At 38.9% G+C, this 19,198-nt stretch overlaps 1 protein-coding gene across 1 annotated transcript in view; it reads right to left on the reverse strand.

Annotated features, from left to right (window-relative positions):
• Window positions 1–9,177, reverse strand: part of dnah9 (dynein, axonemal, heavy chain 9) — a 254,737-nt gene extending 245,560 nt beyond the window's left edge. Inside the window, exons 1-4 of the mRNA XM_088323097.1 lie at window positions 8,716–9,177; window positions 6,496–6,680; window positions 5,402–5,548; window positions 7–137 (exon numbers count right to left, since the gene is read on the reverse strand). Of these exons, the coding sequence (XP_088179223.1) occupies window positions 7–137; window positions 5,402–5,548; window positions 6,496–6,680; window positions 8,716–9,147 (895 nt within the window). The 5' untranslated portion in view covers window positions 9,148–9,177. The remainder of the gene's footprint in view (window positions 1–6; window positions 138–5,401; window positions 5,549–6,495; window positions 6,681–8,715) is intronic.
• Between the last annotated feature and the right edge of the window lie 10,021 nt (window positions 9,178–19,198).

A 19,198-nucleotide genomic window follows, 5' to 3' on the forward strand; every position in this document is an offset into this window, starting at 1 on the left:
CATCACCTGCCAGGACTTCCCTTGTGATGTTCTGTAAAGCCGGGGAATAGCTGCTCTCGACGGCCTCCAGCAGCTTCTCCATTTTCTTCCCCTTGTGCGATGTTAATTGGGAGTAAACGTGCTTCAAATCAGCATATCTTAAAGGCAAAAATAGACGGAGAGCAAAAAGGTCACGCGTGTCAAACTCGGCTAATTTATGGATGCTTTTAAAGGTCTCTGTCATAAAATTATTTCTACTGCAGCTGTTATAATGAGGGCATTTGAATCAACTGGCCTTTTTGGGATGGGTAGCAAATCACAGGAACAATGGCAACATGAAAAAAATCATAAAATTGTTTCAAGAGTTTTATGACTGTTGGAGAACCATCACGTGTCAGGACCGGAACAGGCAGTAAACCAAAATGCGTAGCTTTTTACACAATGCTTTATTAAAGGGGGGGGGGGGGATTTTGTAAGGTTTATTGTTCTATATTCTTTATCGATTATCCATTATCGGTCAAACCATAATACACTGCAAAGCCAAAAGGCCGAGACACTTGTTCCCAGCCAAGAGGCTAAGTCAAGGTCCTAGCCACCAGAACCACAGCCAGGTCAGAACCACAGTTTCAGAACCACAGTTGGGGAAGTCAGGGAGAGAGGAAAAGACAGCGATCTGGTGCTTGCTGGACAGGTGGAACAGGAAGCCCCCGCGGCAGGTAACACGTGGCGAGGCGGACAGGCGGGGCCGGAGAGCAGAGCGTGATCGTGTGTTGGAGTAATGTACATAAGTTATTCAACTTTACTATAATTTATGCGTGTTAAATGTTTGCTTGTGAGATATTGTGCTTACAAAATAGGATATTCTCTCAGAAAAAGTTTTCCACTGCACCCTAGAGAGAACTAACAGTGTGAGTCAGTTACAGATTTGACCCGAAGACCAAGGATCTTTTCCTGAAGTATAGCATGAAGAGAGTTAATCAGTCACATTTCAAATAACAAGTTGTTGTGCAAGAACTGGTTTCAATGGAAAAATTCAACCTTTAACCAACCCCTAACCCTTAGTGTTGAAATGACATTGTAACAAGAGTGTTCCTTTTCCGAATAAAAGGCAAGGTGAGGGAAGGCTGCTTTGGAGTGAGTTGGGGGAACTGTAACCAAAAGCAGTATTCCGTTCGCTTCCCTTGCAAGTAAACCATACACAATTCTCTGTGTCTTTTTTGTATGCAGGTTTTTGTTACAAGTGTTGGGTTGAACCTGACATCGTGGATCGGAGCAAGTCGGCTAGCCAGGACAGGAAAACGAAGCGTGGTCGGGGATCGGAACAAGTCGGGGAGCCGGGACGGGAGAACGGAGCATGATGTTTCGAAGCGGCCCGAGAAATGTGCCCCAAAATATGCACAAAAGTACACAGGAAGTTTTGACAGGAGGGGGAGAAGCTGGAGTCCAAAACAGAGTTATCCTTCGTCTAAGAGACAATCAGCTTATTTATACCCTCAGACAACATCTCATGTTACTTAATGCGTCCCCTTGCGATGACGCACTTGTTTTTTTACTCATTGTGCATGCTTTCCGGGAATTGACAATATTTACAGCATGATTTCGTCCTCTTCCGATTTTCCAAAGTTACACGATTTACAAGAAAATCGTTGGGGTCGGCCTGACATCTAAACTCCTATCAGCTTGCTGGAGGAATGTTGTTATTTTGCAAGCTAATCCAAACTAAGCGGGTGGTTTTAATAATAACACTCGCTGACATCTAAACTCGGGAGAAACAAGCCTGGAATTTCCCGTTTTAAACTAATGTGTTCTTCTTATGTCAAGCTCGACTCCAATAAACCACAACAGATGGTGGATCGGAACAAGTTGGGTAGCCGGTACAGGAGAATGCAGCGTGATCGTGGATCGGGACACGTCGGATAGCCGGGACAGGAGAACGGGGATCGGAAGCCAGGGACAGGGGATCAATACAGGAAACAAGGGACGGAGAAGGCAGAGAACAGGAACAGGTCGGGATCAAAACGGGAGCCAGAGTCAAAAGTGCTTGCCATGTATGTGCTAAGGTTCACTGACAGACTGAAGAAGAGTGACCGAGAATGAAGTGCTTAAATAGGGAGAAGGATTTTTAGGAAACGAGTGGCAGCTGGGGCAGAAAGAGTGAGCGCAGGTGAGGGCAGTAAGTGGGCAAGTGACACAAATGTGGAAAGGGGATTACCTCATGTGCAGCTCTCGGTGCCTTCATTTTCCTTATGCTGAGGTTTTTGAGCTTTTCCTTGCCCTCATGTAAGTTTTTGTAAGGGAAATTATGGTCTAAGTGTGCCTTTTGTAATATATTACTTTTATACATTTTTATCTACTCAATTTTTGTGCAGGAAGCGGGAACGTGGATTTCCCAGGGAAAAGGACCTTTGTTTCTACAGAACTGGAAGCTCCCTTTCCGTTGTCAAACAGGTGCACAGAACTCCTTTCAGAAAAACCATGCAACCCAAGGACGGGAGCATAACTTTCCCATAGCCGATAGATTTCTGTCTCCACAACTTTGAGGTCACTGGTAATTTTCCAAAGACTCCTATCTATGTGCAAACAATAAACTGCTGTGATGTATTATTTATTATGCCATCTAGAGCTATCCGGTGACCAACAATATACACTGCATTTGAATATGTGATTCCTGCCTAAACCAATGCGCTTACGTGCCCGAGTTTTACTCTATCCTCCAATCAGAAATCTACGCTTCAGTCTGTGGAATTATTTCATTGCAATCCAACAACGCAAAATTGCCTTGTATCAAGGTGCTTGCTTTTCTTTAATAAACAAGTTTAGTTGTAACTCAAAAGTTCCTTATTTCATCCGGACATCGTGTTGAACTTGACAGCTTAAAATCAGTGGATGGTGTAATAATATCCTGTAGTTATCCATAGTCCGTGCAGCCCTTTGAGACTCTTTGTGGTTAAGGACGTCACAAATAAACATGACTTGACTTGACTTGATTTAACTGTTTCAGAACGAAAGCCAAGAGAGTCAAACCCCCAAAAAACAGCAATGTAAATACAAAATATTGAATAGCAATATCAACATGATAACTAAAGTACCTTCCATTTCATATTTTGAAAATAAAATCAGTAAGGCAAATAAAGTGTCTGTTGCCATAGTGATAACGAAATGAACAAGTTTTTATTTAGGAACGGTGACATCTTATATTTTGGTTGCAGTTTGCTGCCCTCTGCAGGGTGAGCTGTTGGTGTTTATGTAAAAAAGTGGTGTTGCCACAGTAGCAGACTACTTGTCACGCAAATTGAACCTGGCATTGTCCACACCGCGCTGCACGTCCTGTTTGCTACTCTAATTTTTAGCTTCTGGTAGAGGTGAGAGCATAGATTGTGTCCTATTTCTGCCTGGCAGAGAGGATGCGGCAACTGTAAGGAGAGGTGCTAAAAGTGTGCCTGTCAGTCACACAACCAGGCAGAGACTTTGAGAGTGGTTGTGGGCGCTGTGTTAGGGAAAGAATAGCTGCGCTATCTACATAGGGAAGCGGTGCTTTGAGTAAATTGGTGGAAGAGTGAAGTACTGAACCATGACAATCGTATTGATCCGATCCAAGCACCATTATTTGCGTAGTATCAATAATATTGATATTTGAATCGGTCTGCCAACTATTCACAACAACTTAATGTTTTAAATTTGGGAGTCAGGAAATGGCAGACCATTTTCCCTTTAGCACATTAACCAGGGGTCCCCAACCCTTTTTACTTTTTTGTCACTAATTAGCGCAAAGGGCACCTAGTTTGTTAGAAAATTCTAAGATCAGGGGGTTGTGTCATGATAACCTGCCCGTTTAGACATTTTGTGATTAGTAATATAAAATAATTAATATAATATAAAATAAATACATGGGATTTGTCTTGACTTGACTAAAAAAGCAACATAGCTCGATAGCTTGCTAAATAGCTAAAAAGGTAGCTTGATTGTTAGCTAAAAAACAGGTAAAAAACTAAAAGGGAGCTAGCTAGCTAGCTAAAAGAGTACAAGTCAAACTTCGTAGACGGATATAATCCTAAAAATGTAGCTAGCTAGCCAGAAAGTGGGGGGGGGGGTCGAAATTTAGCTTGATAAATAGCAAAAAGGATAAAATGCTAGCTAGATAGCATGGAAGAAATGTAAAAAGCTAGCTAGGTAGCTTGCTAAAAGGCAGGAAGATAGTTAGCAACAAAGGTAAAAAGATAGCCGGCTCGCCAGCTAAACAAAACTGTTGACGTTATAAGACCCATAAATTGGAATTGAGTTTGTTATATTTTCTGTATAATAAATGAATTAAGAATTATCGAATACATTTGTTTAATACACAGATTGGTTCCATGACAACCATGAACAGAAATTCATTTATTCGAATTATGAAAATAACTACTTATGTTATTACTATGTCCTTACTATGTTATTACCAGGTTATGAAAAGAAATAGGGTTAAATTAAGTCAGTTAACAGATAAAAATGTAGAATTTGAATAGAAAATAACAATGACCAAGCACTGGTAAGCTATTTTTAGAACAGGTCTATTGACCCCTCAACTGTCCTAAGGGGGCACAACGTTGGAGACCCCCGGACAGTAATTGTGACAACTGGAACTGGACTATAGGCTGAAACCTTAAGAGCAAGTTACAGTTATCCAAATGATTACAGAGCCTCGTAAAGCTTTTTATTCCCCATCACTCTTAAAAACAAATCAGTGTATACTGGACTTTCCTTTGAGAGTGCTGCCACTTAGCGGTGGAAGAAGTGAAAGCATTTTCTCAGAAGTAATCTTTCAATGCGTTAAAGCAGGGATGTCGAATTCATTTTCCTTCCGGGGCCCACACGGTAGAAACAACACTCTCTTGGGCCGTCCTAAGAGGTTAGAGAGAAGAAAAAGAAGGGACAGAGAGAAAGAATAAGAAAGAAAAAGAAGGGAGAGAGAGATCAAGGAGGAGAGAAAAAGAAGGAGAAAACGGCGCGAAAAAAAATGAAATCGAAGAGAGAGACGGAGAGCAAAGAGATAGTAAGAAGAGGAGACAAAGACAAACAAAGAGGGCGAGAGAATATAAAGGGATAAAAGGTAGAAAGAGAGAGAAATAAAGACAGGAAAATAGAGAAAGAGAAATAAAGACAGGAAAAGAAAGAGAAAAAGACAGGAGAAGAAAGAGAAATAAAGACAGGAAAAGAAAGAGAAAAAGACAGGAGAAGAAAGAGAAAGAAAGAAAGAAAAAGAAAAAAGAGAGTAGAAAAAGAAAGATGGAAAAAAGAAAAAGAGAGAGCGAAAGATAGAAAGAAAGAGAAAGAAAAACAGAAAGAAAAAAAAAAAAGAAAAAAAAGAAAGAAAAAGAAAGAAAGAAAAAAAGAAAAAGAAAGAAAAAAGAAAGAAAAAAAAAAAAAAAGAAACTGATCCACCAACCTGTTCCTCCAGAAGAGCAGCTCGGTGCTCGGGCTCGATTCCCGGGTGTCTGCAGAGTCTTTCTTTAGCACCTGGCGGATCCGATGGCTCCACTCGATCACGGTCGACTCCAAGCGGTGGACGAGTTTCTTCTCGATGGTTTCTCCGCTTGGGGATTTTGCCGGTGCGGATGCAGAGAAACCGTTAGGACGGGAAGGCCAAACTCATTTTAGCTCGGGGGCCACATGCCGGAAAAAAACGTTCTCAATGGGGCCGTACTGATAGATCAAAGAGAGAGAGATTGAAGAGAGAGAGAAAGAGAAAAAGAAAAGAGAGAGAGAGAGGGTAAAGAAAAAGAAAAAGAGAGAGAGCGTAGAGAGAGGAGAGGAAGATGAAAGTGAGTGAAGAGAGAGTGAAGAGAGAATGAAGAGAAGAGGGAGTGAAGCGAAGAGAGAGTGAAGAGAGAATGAAGAGAAGAGGGAGTGAAGCGAAGAGAGAGTGAAGCAAAGAGAGAGTGAAGCGAAGAGAAGCGAAGCGAAGAGAGAGCGAAGGAAAGAGGAGAGAGTGAAGAGAAGAAGACAATTGAGTAGAAGGAGAGAGAGTGAAGAGAAAATGAAAAAAAGAGAGAGTGAAGAGAAGAGAAGCGAAGCGAAGCGAAGCGAAGCAAAGAGAAGAGAAGCAAAGAGAGAGTGAAGAGAAGAGAGTGAAGAGAAAAGACAAGAGTCTGAAGGAGATAGAGATAAGGAAAATAAGAAAAAGAGATGAGAGAGAAGAAAGAAGGGGAGATGAACCAAGAGGGCGAGACAGAGAAAGAGAGAAAAAGAGAGAAATGGAAAGGAATAAAGAGGAAGGAAAAGAAAAAAGGAGAGCGTTAAAAGAAAACAGGGAAACTGAGAAAGAAAAACAGCCAGAGTTTCCCTTGGAGTCACGCGTGCCTTTGGCAACATCCAGTGGACATATTTAAAACTCCAGCTCTTTTACTCTTGTGCTTCTCTCAGGCCGGATTAAAAAAAAAAAAAACAGGCTGTCTGGCTTGTTTGTCACCCCGTCATCAGGGGTTACAAGTTAAGGGTTAGGATTTAGGGGTAGGGTGAGAGTTCCTTGGGTTGTCTTACCCGTTGTGGATCTCCTCCACGTTCTCCAAAGCAACCGAGAATGGCAGCAGAGTCTTGCCTTGGACTTGCCCTGAGGTTACCAACACGTTCCTCTTGAGGGAGTTGCTCAAGTCCTGGACCTCTTGGGCCACCGCCTGGGGCCAGTCCCAGTGGTTCCGACTGTTGGATAGCACGGGGGCCACCACCTAAGAAAGCCAGAGATTGGGTCAGGAGAGCTTGATATGTAAACCCCCAACCCCAAAAAACACATACAGTACATTAAAATATATAATGGACTTCTTATTTAAAATGAAGTTTATGGAATTTTGAACTCCCTGTCGCCATCTCCTGGCTTGTGTCAGCATTGCAACCTCAGTCAGATCATTCATGATGCCAGTACAAGTACATGCATTTCTCAGATGATACTTTTTTTTTCAGGTTGAACTGAACTTGAAGCAGGCATTTTCCTACTCTCACAATTTTTAGGCTACACTAACAAAAATAAAGAAGTCTCCAGCACCCCCCTGTCCCTCCGACCTAATGTGTTCTGTCCCAAACAGCTTTGCTGTAAGTAAGATAAAAGTAGATAGGCTTGTGAAACATGTGGCTACTGGTTGGAAGAGGCACAGTGAAGGTTTTACAACACTGAGAGAAGCACAAGAGAGAAATGAGCTATAGTTTTTAATAAGTCTACTGGGTGTCACCAAAGCCGGGCGCCACTCGCAAAGACACTGGAACTGTTTTTTCTTTCACTCTTTGGTCCTTTCTCTTTTTTTATTTCTGTCTTTCCATCCCTCTTTTTTCCATTTATTACTCATGCGTCTCTTTTTCTATTACTGTATCTTTTTTCTCTTCTCTTCCCCCTTTTCTCTGTCTTTATCTTATGCCCATCATTTTTCTCTTCTTTTTATCTCTCTCTTAATCACTTGCTTTATCCATCTTTTTATCTGTCTTTCTCTCTTTCTCCCCACTCTCACATGCTCTCCCTTATTTTCTCTCTCTCTGTCTGTATTTCTCTCTTTCTGTCTCTCTCTCTCTTGTTCTTAATATCTTGCTTTCTTTATCTTTATTTCTTTCTGTTTATTAGTCTTTCTTCTTTTGCTCTATTCCTTTTCTCTTGCCTTCTCTTTTCCCCTTTTCTCTCTCTGCCTCTCATTCTGTCTTTCCTTATCTTACTTTAATTTTTTTTGTCTCGTTCTTTTTTTCTTTCTCTCTCATTTTTTTTGTTTTTTTTATATTTCTCGATTTCTTTCTGACTTTCTCTTTTTCTCTCTCTGCCTCTTTTTCTTTCCCTTTCTTCTTTTCTACCCCTTTCTCTCAATTTCTCTCTGCGTTTCTCTTCATTTATCTCCGTCTGAATTTATCTGTCTCTGTCTCGCTCACTTTCATACTTACTTTCTCTTAATCCATTGCTTTCTTTACCATGCTTCTCTCTCTCTCTCTCTCTCTCTCTTATTTTATCTATCAGCCTGTCTCTCTCTCTTTTTCTCTCTCTCTTATGTTATCTATTGCACTCTCTCTCTCTCTTATTTTATCTATCACCCTGTCTCTCTCTCTCCTTCTCTCTCTCTTATTTTATCTATCGCCCTGTCTCTCTCTATATATACATATCTATTTTTTTTCTTGCTCTCTCCTTTTATTTTACTTTCTTGCATGCCTATCTCTCCCTTTCTCTTTTCATTTTCTGTCTCTCTCATCTACTTTCTCTATCCCCTGTTTTTCTTTCTATTTGCAAGTTTTTCTGAAAAAAAAACATCTTGAAATAAAGGAAAATTCACTCTTTTTCTTATTTATTTTTTTTAGAAAAAAATGGGTGAGAAAATGAGTTAGAGTTATTTTACTACATCCCCCCCAGAATATTTTAATTGCATTTAAAGATAAATAAATCTGGACACAAAACAAAAAAGCAGTTTTTCGACAAGATTAGCCCCTTTTTGGGCAAGGTTACTTTAACTGGATTACTCCAATACCAAATATGCTAAAAAAGACAAAAATAAACTCAATATGAATAAAATGATGACTCACGACAGGTGTTAAGCCCTCTCTCCTGGCTTTGATCTCTTTGATCTCCGGCAAAATGAACATAAAACGCGACAAACAAAATGAAAATAAATCCAAACAGGTAATTTTATTCATATTTAGTTTCTTTTGTATTTTATTAGCATATTTGGTATTGGAGTAATCCAAAAGTCATTGAAAGTAATCCAGTTAAAGTAATCCAACCCTGTATTTGGGTCTCACCTCCTCAATCAGTGCAGCAAAGTGTTCCAGGGGGGAGCTTGAGACCTCCCCACACAGCAATTTCCCCCTCATGCCTTCAGCACTCCAAACTTTATGACCACCTTTCACAAAGTATAGCGCTTTGTTTGGGGACGTGGACGCAAAGTCTATGGCGGGCTGCGGTAGACCACCGGCGCTCACGCACAGCACCAAAACCCCCCGCTGGGGTTCGTCCAGGAACTCTTGCAGAATCCGGAAGTTCTCCGAGGAAGAGATGGATTTTTGCCAGCGGTCCGGTTGGACTTTGAGGGTCTTCAGGACCAGATTTTGCAGAAAGTTGAGTCTGTGGTCTTCAGCAGGTGAGTCCTCCATGTCTGGCGGGTGAATGGTGCCGCGCACCTCGTCGTGGAGTTGTTGAGCGTCTTGGTCTCCGTGGCAACGCGATATTTGCATTCAGAGGTTGTGGTTGCGGTGGGGGGTTGGGGGGGGGGTCTACCTTCGAAACCCGAAGTGACCAGGACGCAAACAAAGTGAGGACAAGAAGATGACTTAGGTTTTTTCTTTTTTTTCTCTTCTGTTATTATTTTCCTCCCTCCTACTCCTTTGAATTTTTCTTTGCCCAACTTTCATTTTTTCCTTCTTTTCCCCTCTCTGCTTGTTTCTCTCTCCCCCCTTCTCTTTAATTTCTCTCTGGGTTTCTTTCTCCTTTTTCTACCCTTTTTTTCTTTGTCGTTTATCTTCTGTTATTCTTATTCCTCTCTTTCTCTCCTTCTCTTTTCTTCAATTCTCTCTCCTTCTCTTTTCTTCATTTCTCTCCCTCACTTGGTCTTTCTTCATTTCTCTCCCTCACTTGGTCTTTCTTCATTTCTCTCCCTCACTTGGTCTTTCTTCATTTCTCTCCCTCACTTGGTCTTTCTTCATTTCTCTCCCTCACTTGGTCTTTCTTCATTTCTCTCCCTCACTTGGTCTTTCTTCATTTCTCTCCCTCACTTGGTCTTTCTTCATTTCTCTCCCTCACTTGGTCTTTCTTCATTTCTCTCCCTCACTTGGTCTTTCTTCATTTCTCTCCCTCACTTGGTCTTTCTTCATTTCTCTCCCTCACTTGGTCTTTCTTCATTTCTCTCCCTCACTTGGTCTTTCTTCATTTCTCTCCCTCTCACTATATATTTTCTTCATTTCTCTCTCTCTCACTATATATTTTCTTCATTTCTCTCTCTCTCACTATATATTTTCTTCATTTTTCTCTCACTTTATATTTCTTTTCATTTTTTCTCTCGCTCTCTTTCAATTACTATCTGTATTTATTAAGCTTTTTTCCTGTTAAATACAATATACTACAAAAATAGAATTACATAATTCTATAATAGAAAAAAACTGCTAGAAAAATATTACTACAAAAAAAAAAAAAAAAAAAATACTACAAGAGGTTTACAACAGAAATACCGCAAAATACACCTATAGCGAAACTACAAAAAAAATATCCATGGGGAAAAAAAAAAAAATCACAAAAATACTACAGATAAAGAAACATTCTAATATGGAAGTACTACAAAATATAACAGACCTAGTACAAAATAATAAAAATAATACTGCAAAAATGTGATCATAAAACTACTGTATCACAAAAAATAATACAGATATACATTATATTAATATGGAAATACTACAAAAAACAAATGATACTACAGAAATATCATAAAACTACTGTAATACAACAAAAATACTATGAAAATGCTACAGATATACAACAAACATTTCTAATATGGAAATACTACAAAATAAAACGTACAGTAAAATGTAAAAAAATACAATAATACTACAAAAAAATAGTATAATCATTAAACTACTCTAACTTCAAAAATACTATAAATATACAACAACAAAAAAAATCTACTTTCGAAATACAAAAGTAATCCAGAAATACGAGAAAAATATTACAAAAACTAGTCACATTGTACAACAAAAAAAACTGCATAAATGCAACAAACATTCTAATATGTAAATACTACAAAATACACCAGACAAAAAAACTAAAATACTGCAAAAATATGATAATCATAAAACTACTGTAATTCAAAAATACTACGAAAATACTACAGATATACAACATTCTGATACAGAAATACTACAAAATGCAACATACTACAAAGAATATAAAATACTAGTTATACTAAAAAAATAATATAGTCATAAAACTACGACTTCAAAAGTACTATAGATATACAACAACAAAAATCTACTTTGGAAATACAAAAGTACTCCAGAAATATGAGAAAAATATTTAAAAATAAAACTACAAAAAAAACTACAGAACTTCAATAAAATTTGACTTCAGAAATACTAAAAAAAAACTGGAAAAAAACCTATAGTAATACTTCAAAACTAAATAACAGATGAAGTACTTAAAACGGACATTTTTGGGGGATTTATGCTAAATTAAGAAATTGTTTACTATATGGGATTTATTAGTGTTGTAAACAGGGTTGGGTAGGGTTACTTTAACGGGATTACTTTCAATTACTTTTGGGTTACTCCAATACCAAATATGCTAATAAAAGACAAAAGAAACTAAATGGGAATAAAATGAGGCTTGGGGAGTAACGGAATACATGGAACGGCAAAAATGATGTTGGCAAGCTGTTTGGATTCATTTTCATTTTGTTTCTGTCGCATTTTATGTTCGTTTTGCCGGAAATCAAAGAGATCAAAGCCAGTGTAGTGACCCTATTTCGTGCACTACACAAGGTTTCACAGTCTCTGTGTTTATTGCCTGCATTCAGTAAACAAAACAATACAAAAATCAGGGGCATCTGTTCACGACTGCAATTATCTTCAGCACTTACAAATTCACTCAAGCTACGGCAAGCAGACAACATGCGAGCACATTAATAATGAAACTTCCATAATAACAATGAACATAACTTTCCCACGTACCTGCATTCAGTAAACAAAACAATACAAAAATCAGGGGCATCTGTTCACGACTGCAATTATCTTCAGCACTTACAAATTCACTCAAGCTACGGCAAGCAGACAACATGCGAGCACATTAATAATGAAACTTCCATAATAACAATGAACATAACTTTCCCACGTACCTGCATTCAGTAAACAAAACAATACAAAAATCAGGGGCATCTGTTCACGACTGCAATTATCTAAAATATTAAAGATACAAAAAACGTGTCATCACTCAACAGGCCGCACCTCGTGGCGTGTTTGCATCAAAACACGTTGCATCATCGTTTCAAGCTGTATTGCTTTACTTCTTATTTAGTGCTTTTTTTAATATACATCATTTAGCACAACTTATATATCTTTATAAACAAAAATAATTTGCGAAAGCAGCTTATTTGTCTAGCAAAATATGCATTTTTTATCCAACTGATATTGGGCACATCTTACCTTCAGCGCTTACAAATTCACTTAAGCTACAGCAAGCGCTGAAGCCCATAAAGTGTCAAACGAAAAAGACAGTCGCAGACGCCCATGACTTAACAACTGAATGAGGTACCGGAATATTAACAGTAATACAACAAAAACACAGATTTTGTGAGAATTCAAAAAAAAATTCAAAACAATCAAATTTCAACTCTGTTACACCAGGAGAGAAAGCTTACCACGTGTTGCGAGTCATCATTTTATTCATATTTAGTTTCTTTTGTCTTTTATTAGCATATTTGGTATTGGAGTAATCCAAAGGTAATTGAAAGTAATCCAGTTAAAGTAACCCTACCCAACCCTGAACATAAACTATGCTATTAATATGGTTTGCCAGGCGTTCAGTGTATATTGCAGGCCGCAACTGCAGTACTGTCCACAACCACCAGGGTGTAGCGCAGTATAGCCTAAAAACAAGTCACAGGCTATCGACGCTTTGCCAAAACAAACTGGCTTCTTCACTAACCCTTATTAAGCCACACGAAGCTAATAACTATTAGATTTGGTCCAACGAGTGACTTCAGTGAGCAGCTATCGATTTCTGGAAGCAAAACAACCGCATGCAGGCATAGAATTATAGGATTCATTACGCATCCGGTTGACATGTGAAAAGGCATTATGTAAAGGCCGGGGGGCTCCATGTCTTTCCTGGCAGAGGTGGCTAACCAACAAATGTCCTGCAAAGAACTGAAGACCTGCCACCATTTGTCAAAGGCGGTTGGAGCTGAAATCTATTCCCTGGGTTTTGAGATCTTTACTGCGAGGGTTGAAGGCCACAGAATTTGATATTCGAAATGGAAAAAGGTTGAATTTTGCTTTCAAGCTCCAGTGGTCCATGCCCTTACAAAATATCGGATTTTCCCTTACAAAATACAAAATAATCTTACACCATTATTTTGTCAAACGTGTCTATTTATGTAGTTTAACATGTTATATTGTACATGTGTTTCGTTATATATTATACCGTAAATTCCGGACTATAGAGCGCACCTGATTATAAGCCACACCCACCACATTTTAAGAGGAAAACCGATTTTGTACATACACAAGCCGCACCTGTATATAAGCCACATGCGCCCACATTTAAACATGTAACCCAAACACAAAATTAACCCAAACGCGACTTCAAGTCCCGCGATTGAAACTGAATGTCCTTCATTAAAGTCCACAGTCCAAAAATCACAATGAACGGAAAATGATACCGGTACTTAAGGTTTGATGCAGACCTGCAGAGTCCAGTCCCGTTGAAAGTATTCCAAGGAAAAAAAAGTGTATATTTCCAAAGGTAAGGGTGGGAAAAATATATCAGATGAACGCATTTACTCACGCAACTCCTTTTTCTTTAAAGACCTTTTTATCCCCTCTTTCCTTGTTTGTCCCTCACCTTTAGCAGTCCCCACTTAAACTCGACATCCCGCGTTTGTTCCGCCCCTCGTTTTTTGTTCACCCGTGCAATACATATCAGAATAAGTGTCTAAAATAAATACATTACAAAAATATACAGTTGCAAATACATATTATACATGGGTTACACATATTTACAAAGAAAGACGGTACACCGAGAGAGTTTCCAAAGCTTTAATAATAATAATATAGCTTTCATCCCAAACGGTGGCTGTGACAGGGCAGTTAATCACTGAATTAGCCGCAGGATTGAAAGTTAGGGAAAAAAGTAGCGGCTTATAGTCCGGAATTTACGGGTATATTGTTAATGAACATTTTGTTGTGAAACACTGAGTTGCTCGACATGAATGAGCTTTATTATAAAAAAGTTCAGAAATGAAGTAGCTTGGACGTTCACTGTAGAAGGAAAAAAAATACATGCAAATATAATTAAGTAGAATACATTTTCTTATTCAAATTATTAATTCATATTCTGCATTAAATTATTGTTGGTAATATACTGATTAAAGGGATAAGCACAAACCTGTCTTTTTTTCATTTTCTCCTTTTATACTTTTTTCTTAACTTCTTTATACAACAATAATGATTCGTAAAATAATGCATCAAAGCAAGTGAGCCGTTTGAGAGCCAGCTCTCTTTAATGAGTTGAGCCGAAAAAGCCGGTTCTCTAAAAAGAGACATACTTCCTTTCACTACATGACTACCACATGAAATCCGAGGCGGCAGACGCATGCGCACAGTAGCATCAAACCGCTCGCTTCGTTTTCAAAGGAAAAAAACAATACCGAAATAGAGGCTACCGCGGCCAACTTGTTTAACTTGATTGATTTGCCGTTTCGTGATAGTCGGTGTATACCGGATGGTACCCATAATAGACAAATTTGCGTTTTTTTCGTACAGATTTTCTTGTCTTAAATGCATAATAAACGTACTTTGTACGGCAAAAACGTACAGGTTGACAGGTATGTTGAAGCGGTCACCGAGGGTGTTCGAAAACGATTTAATCTAATCACAAAATCATCAACAAACAAATGGTCCAAAAAACAATGATAAATCTAAGAAAACAAAACCTCAGAAACCTGGACAGGACTTGAAAAAGGTGCAAGCGGTTTGGATGGTGATATTGATAGCAGAAAACGAACCTTACCTGCCATTGTGACCTGTCCAAAATGTCCTCATTAAGGCTTAGGTTAATAAGTGACAGGTGTGTCCAATCACCACACACCTGGTGATTCCAAACCCAATTTCAAACACATTAAGCGCCCTCTGGTGGACAGAGGCGCATCTGACCCAAACATCCTCTTTATCAACAAGTTTGCCTAAAAAAGATGGTGACAGCATATATATCTCATCTCATCTCATTAGCCGTACCGCTTATCCTCAGTAGGGTCGCGGGAGGCTGGAGCCCATCCCAGCAATCATCGGGCAGTGGGCAGGGGACACCCTGAACTGGTTGCCAGCCAATCGCAGGGCACACAGGGACAGACAACTCATTCGCTCATTCACACCTAGGGACAATTTTGGACCGGCCAATTCACCTGAAATGCATGTCTTTGGAATGTGGGAGGAAACCGGAGTGCCCGGAGGAAACCCACGCAAGCACGGGGAGAACATACAAACTCCGCACAAAAAGTCTGGAGCTGGATTTGAACCCACGACAGGTTCCCATGACATGAACTGTGCCGCACAAGCGCTAACCACTGCGCCGCCGTGCTGCAGCATATATATATATATATATATATATATATATATATATATATATATACAAAAGTCAATTCCATTGAAGTTGGGAAAAAGTTTAAAATGTCAGTAAAATTAGAATAGAATGACTTGCAAACCTTTTCTAACCCATATTTAAATGAATACACCACAAAGACAAGATTATCCATGTTCAAACTCATAAACTTTATTTCCATAAGCAAATAATGATAAACTTAGAATTTTATAATTGCAACAAGTGCCAAAGTAGTTGGGAAAGGGGCTTCTTCACCATTGTGTTACATCACCTTTCCTTTTAATAACACTCAATAAACGTTTAGGAAGTGAGGAGACTAGTTGTTGAATCGTTGATAGTGGAATCCTTTCCCATTCTTGCTTTATGTACAGCTTCAGCTGTTCAACAGTCCGGGGTCTCCTTTGTCTTATTCTGCGCTTTATAATGCGCCACACATTTTCAATGGGAGACAGGTCAGGACTGCAGGCAGGCCAGTCAAGCACCCGCACCCTCTTACTACGAAGCCACGCTGTCGTGAGACGTGCAGTGTGTGGCTTGGCATTATCCTGCTGGAAGAAGCAAGGGCGCCCATGGTAAAGATTCTGTTTGGATGGCAACATACTTTGTTCCAAAACCTGAATGTACTTTTCTGCATTAATGGTGCCTTCACAGATGTGCAGGTTACCCATTCCTTGGCCACTCATGCACCCCCATACCATCACAGATGCTGGCTTTTGCACTTTGCGTGCATAACAGTCTGGGTGGTTCTGTTCTTCTTTGGACCGGAGGACACGACGTCCACAATTTCCAAACACAATTTGGAAAACTGACTCATCAGACCACAGAACACTTTTCCACTTTGTATCAGTCCATTTTAGATGGGCTCGGGCCCAGAGAACCCTGCGGCGTTTCTGGATGTTGTTGATGAATGGCTTACGCTTTGCAACATAAAGTTTTAACCCACACTTACGGATATAGCGTCGAACTGTATTGACTGACAGTGGTTTTCCAAAGTGTTCCTGAGCCCATGTGGTGATGTCCTTTACACATTGATGTCGGTTCTTAATGCAGTGCCGCTTGAGGGCTCGGAGGTCACGGGCATTCAATAATGGTTTACGGCCATGCCGTTTACGCACAGTGATTTCTCCAGATTCCCTGAACCTTTTCACAATATTATGGACTGTAGATGATGATATCCCTAAATTCCTTGCAATTGTACTTTGAGGAATGTTGTTTTTAAACTGTTCAACAATTTGCTCACGCAGTTGTTCACAAAGAGGTGAACCTCGCCCCATCCTTGCATGTGAATGACTTAGCTTGTTCGGGTCTCCCTTTTTTATACCCAGTAACAACTCTCACCTGTTCCTAATTCATCTGTTCACCTGCAAATAGTTGGTTGATTTCCATTCATCCACTTTCTGAGTAGTTATTGACACCTGTCCCAACTATTTTGGCACGTGTTGCTGTCATCAAATTACAGAGTTGATGATTTTCTCCCAAAACAATAAAGTTTATGAGTGAAGACAATAAATATGTTGTCTTTGCTGTGCATTCATTTAAATATGGGTTGAAAAGAATTTGCAATTTACTTGGATCAATTTTTATTTGCAATTAACACACTTTCCCAACTTCATTGGAATTGAGTTTTGTATATATATATATATATATATATATATATATATATATATATATATATATATATATATATATATATATATATATATATATATATATATATATACATGGTTGTGTAGGGTTACATTAACTTGATTACTTTCAATTACTTTTGGATTACTCCAATACCAAATATGCTAATAAAAGACAAAATAAACTAAACATGAATAAAATTACTGAATTTTGTGCAGGTTTGGATTTATTTTCATTTTGTTTCTGTCGCATTTTATGTTAGTTTTCCCGAAGATCAAAGAGATCAAAGCCAGGAGAGAAAGCTTACCACGTGTTGTGAGTCATCATTTTATTCATATTCAGTTACTTTTGTCTTTGATTAGCATATTTGGTATTGGAGTAATCCAAAAGTCATTGAAAGTAATCAAGTTAAAGTAACCCTACCCAACCCTGTATATATAAATATATATATATATATATATATATATATATATATATATATATATATATATATATATATATATATATATATATATATATATATATATATCGGGAATGAAAAAGAAAAAAGAATGGGAAAAATGGAAAAAGAAAAAAAAAGAGGAAGAGAAAAAGTGAGAAATAGAAGATTAGAGAGCGAGAGAAATGAAGAAAAGAAGCAAGAAAGAGAAAAAGAGAAAGAGAAATGAAGAAAAGAAAGATAAAGCGAGAGTGAGAGAGTGTGTGTGTGTGTCTAAAATTATATAGTAGATAAAGTACTACCAAACTAGTTTTTGTCTATCAACAACAAAATACTACAACTATGAAATTACTTCAAAACTTAATAGCAAGTTTTGTGTTTAAAAACAGGTACCTAATATATTATTTTGCAATAATTGTGAAAAGAAAACAATACTACAAAATACTACCACAGTAAGACTATAATACAAACTACTACTACAAAAATAATACAAAATAAATATTACAAAAATAAAGCACAGTTATATTACAAAAAAATAAAGAAATACTTCAAAAATACTGCAAAATACCAGAGATAAACTACAAAAATACTTCAAAAAATCGGGTACAGGTATGCTACAAAAAAAATACTATGATACAAAAATACTAGTGGATCCCTTAACCACTAGTGTCGTAGGTTGCACCATTTCTTGAGGTGTGTCATGGGCAATTACAGCCTGGTGGCGCCCAGGGACACAATATATGATTTTATTGAAATTGTGAATGTTTAAAAAAGGAATGTGATGTAAGTATCCATCCATCCATCCATTATCTGCACCGCTTACCCTCAGTAGGGTCGCGGGGGTGCTGGAGCCCATCCCAGCTATCTTCTGGCAGTAGGGAGGGGACACCCTGAACTGGTTGCCAGCCAGTCAGACAACTCACTTGCTCATTCACACCTAGGGACAATTTGGACCGGCCAATTAACCTGACATGCATGTTTCTGGAAAGTGGGAGGAAACTGAAGTGCCCGGAGGAAACCCACGCAAGCACGGGGAGAACATGCAAACTCCACACAGGAAGGTTTGATCCTTGATAAAACTAATCTATTTAAAAACAAATGTAAAGAAATACAACATGTAAATATCTGAATACATATTTATTCATAAATCAAATCATCCAGGTCTCCAGGATCGGCCCCCCCGGCCCCATTTTTGACCCCGATGTGGCCTGTGACTCCAACTACCGTAAATTCCAGACTATAAGCCGCTACTTTTTCCCCAAACTTTCAACCCTGCGGCTTATTCAGTGATGCGGCCAATTTATGTCATTTTTCTAACGGCCGCCAGCGGCGCTCGAGTACAAAAGGTAAGATTTAGACCGGTGGAATATATGCGCCGAGGAAGACTGCAACTTCACTAAAACTGTCCGCTTGCGAAAGGCAACTTTTTAGCAAGTCTGCCAGTGGATCCTGACAGCGTGGGGTAGCATCAAAAAATCCACCATCACCAACGGGTTCCGAAAAGCCGGTTTGCTGCGTGCTGGAGAGGAGGGCACAGAATAAGGAGTGGATGAAAGTTTCAGCGGCAATGAGAGTGCGAGTCCGGCTGCGGGAGCGTGGGACGACGTCTATATGACAGTGTTTCTTTCCGATACTGAGGAAGACGCCCTTGATGGCTTCAGTTCTAAGGAGGAAGATGAGGATGGTTTACCGTGATTTTTACAAGTACTGTTTGTTTTTTTAACAGACCCGTTTACTGTGTTGCGAGCGTGTTGCGAGCGTGTTGCTAGCGTGTTGCTACCATTAATTGCCCTGTCAGGCACCGTTTGGGACGAAAGTTATATTATTATTATTATTAAAGCTTTGAAACTCTCTCAGTG

This window comes from Urocampus carinirostris, chromosome 19, assembly GCF_059441175.1.
Source record: "Urocampus carinirostris isolate Australia breed hairy pipefish chromosome 19, RoL_Ucar_1.0, whole genome shotgun sequence".
Taxonomy (NCBI): Eukaryota; Metazoa; Chordata; class Actinopteri; order Syngnathiformes; family Syngnathidae; genus Urocampus; species Urocampus carinirostris.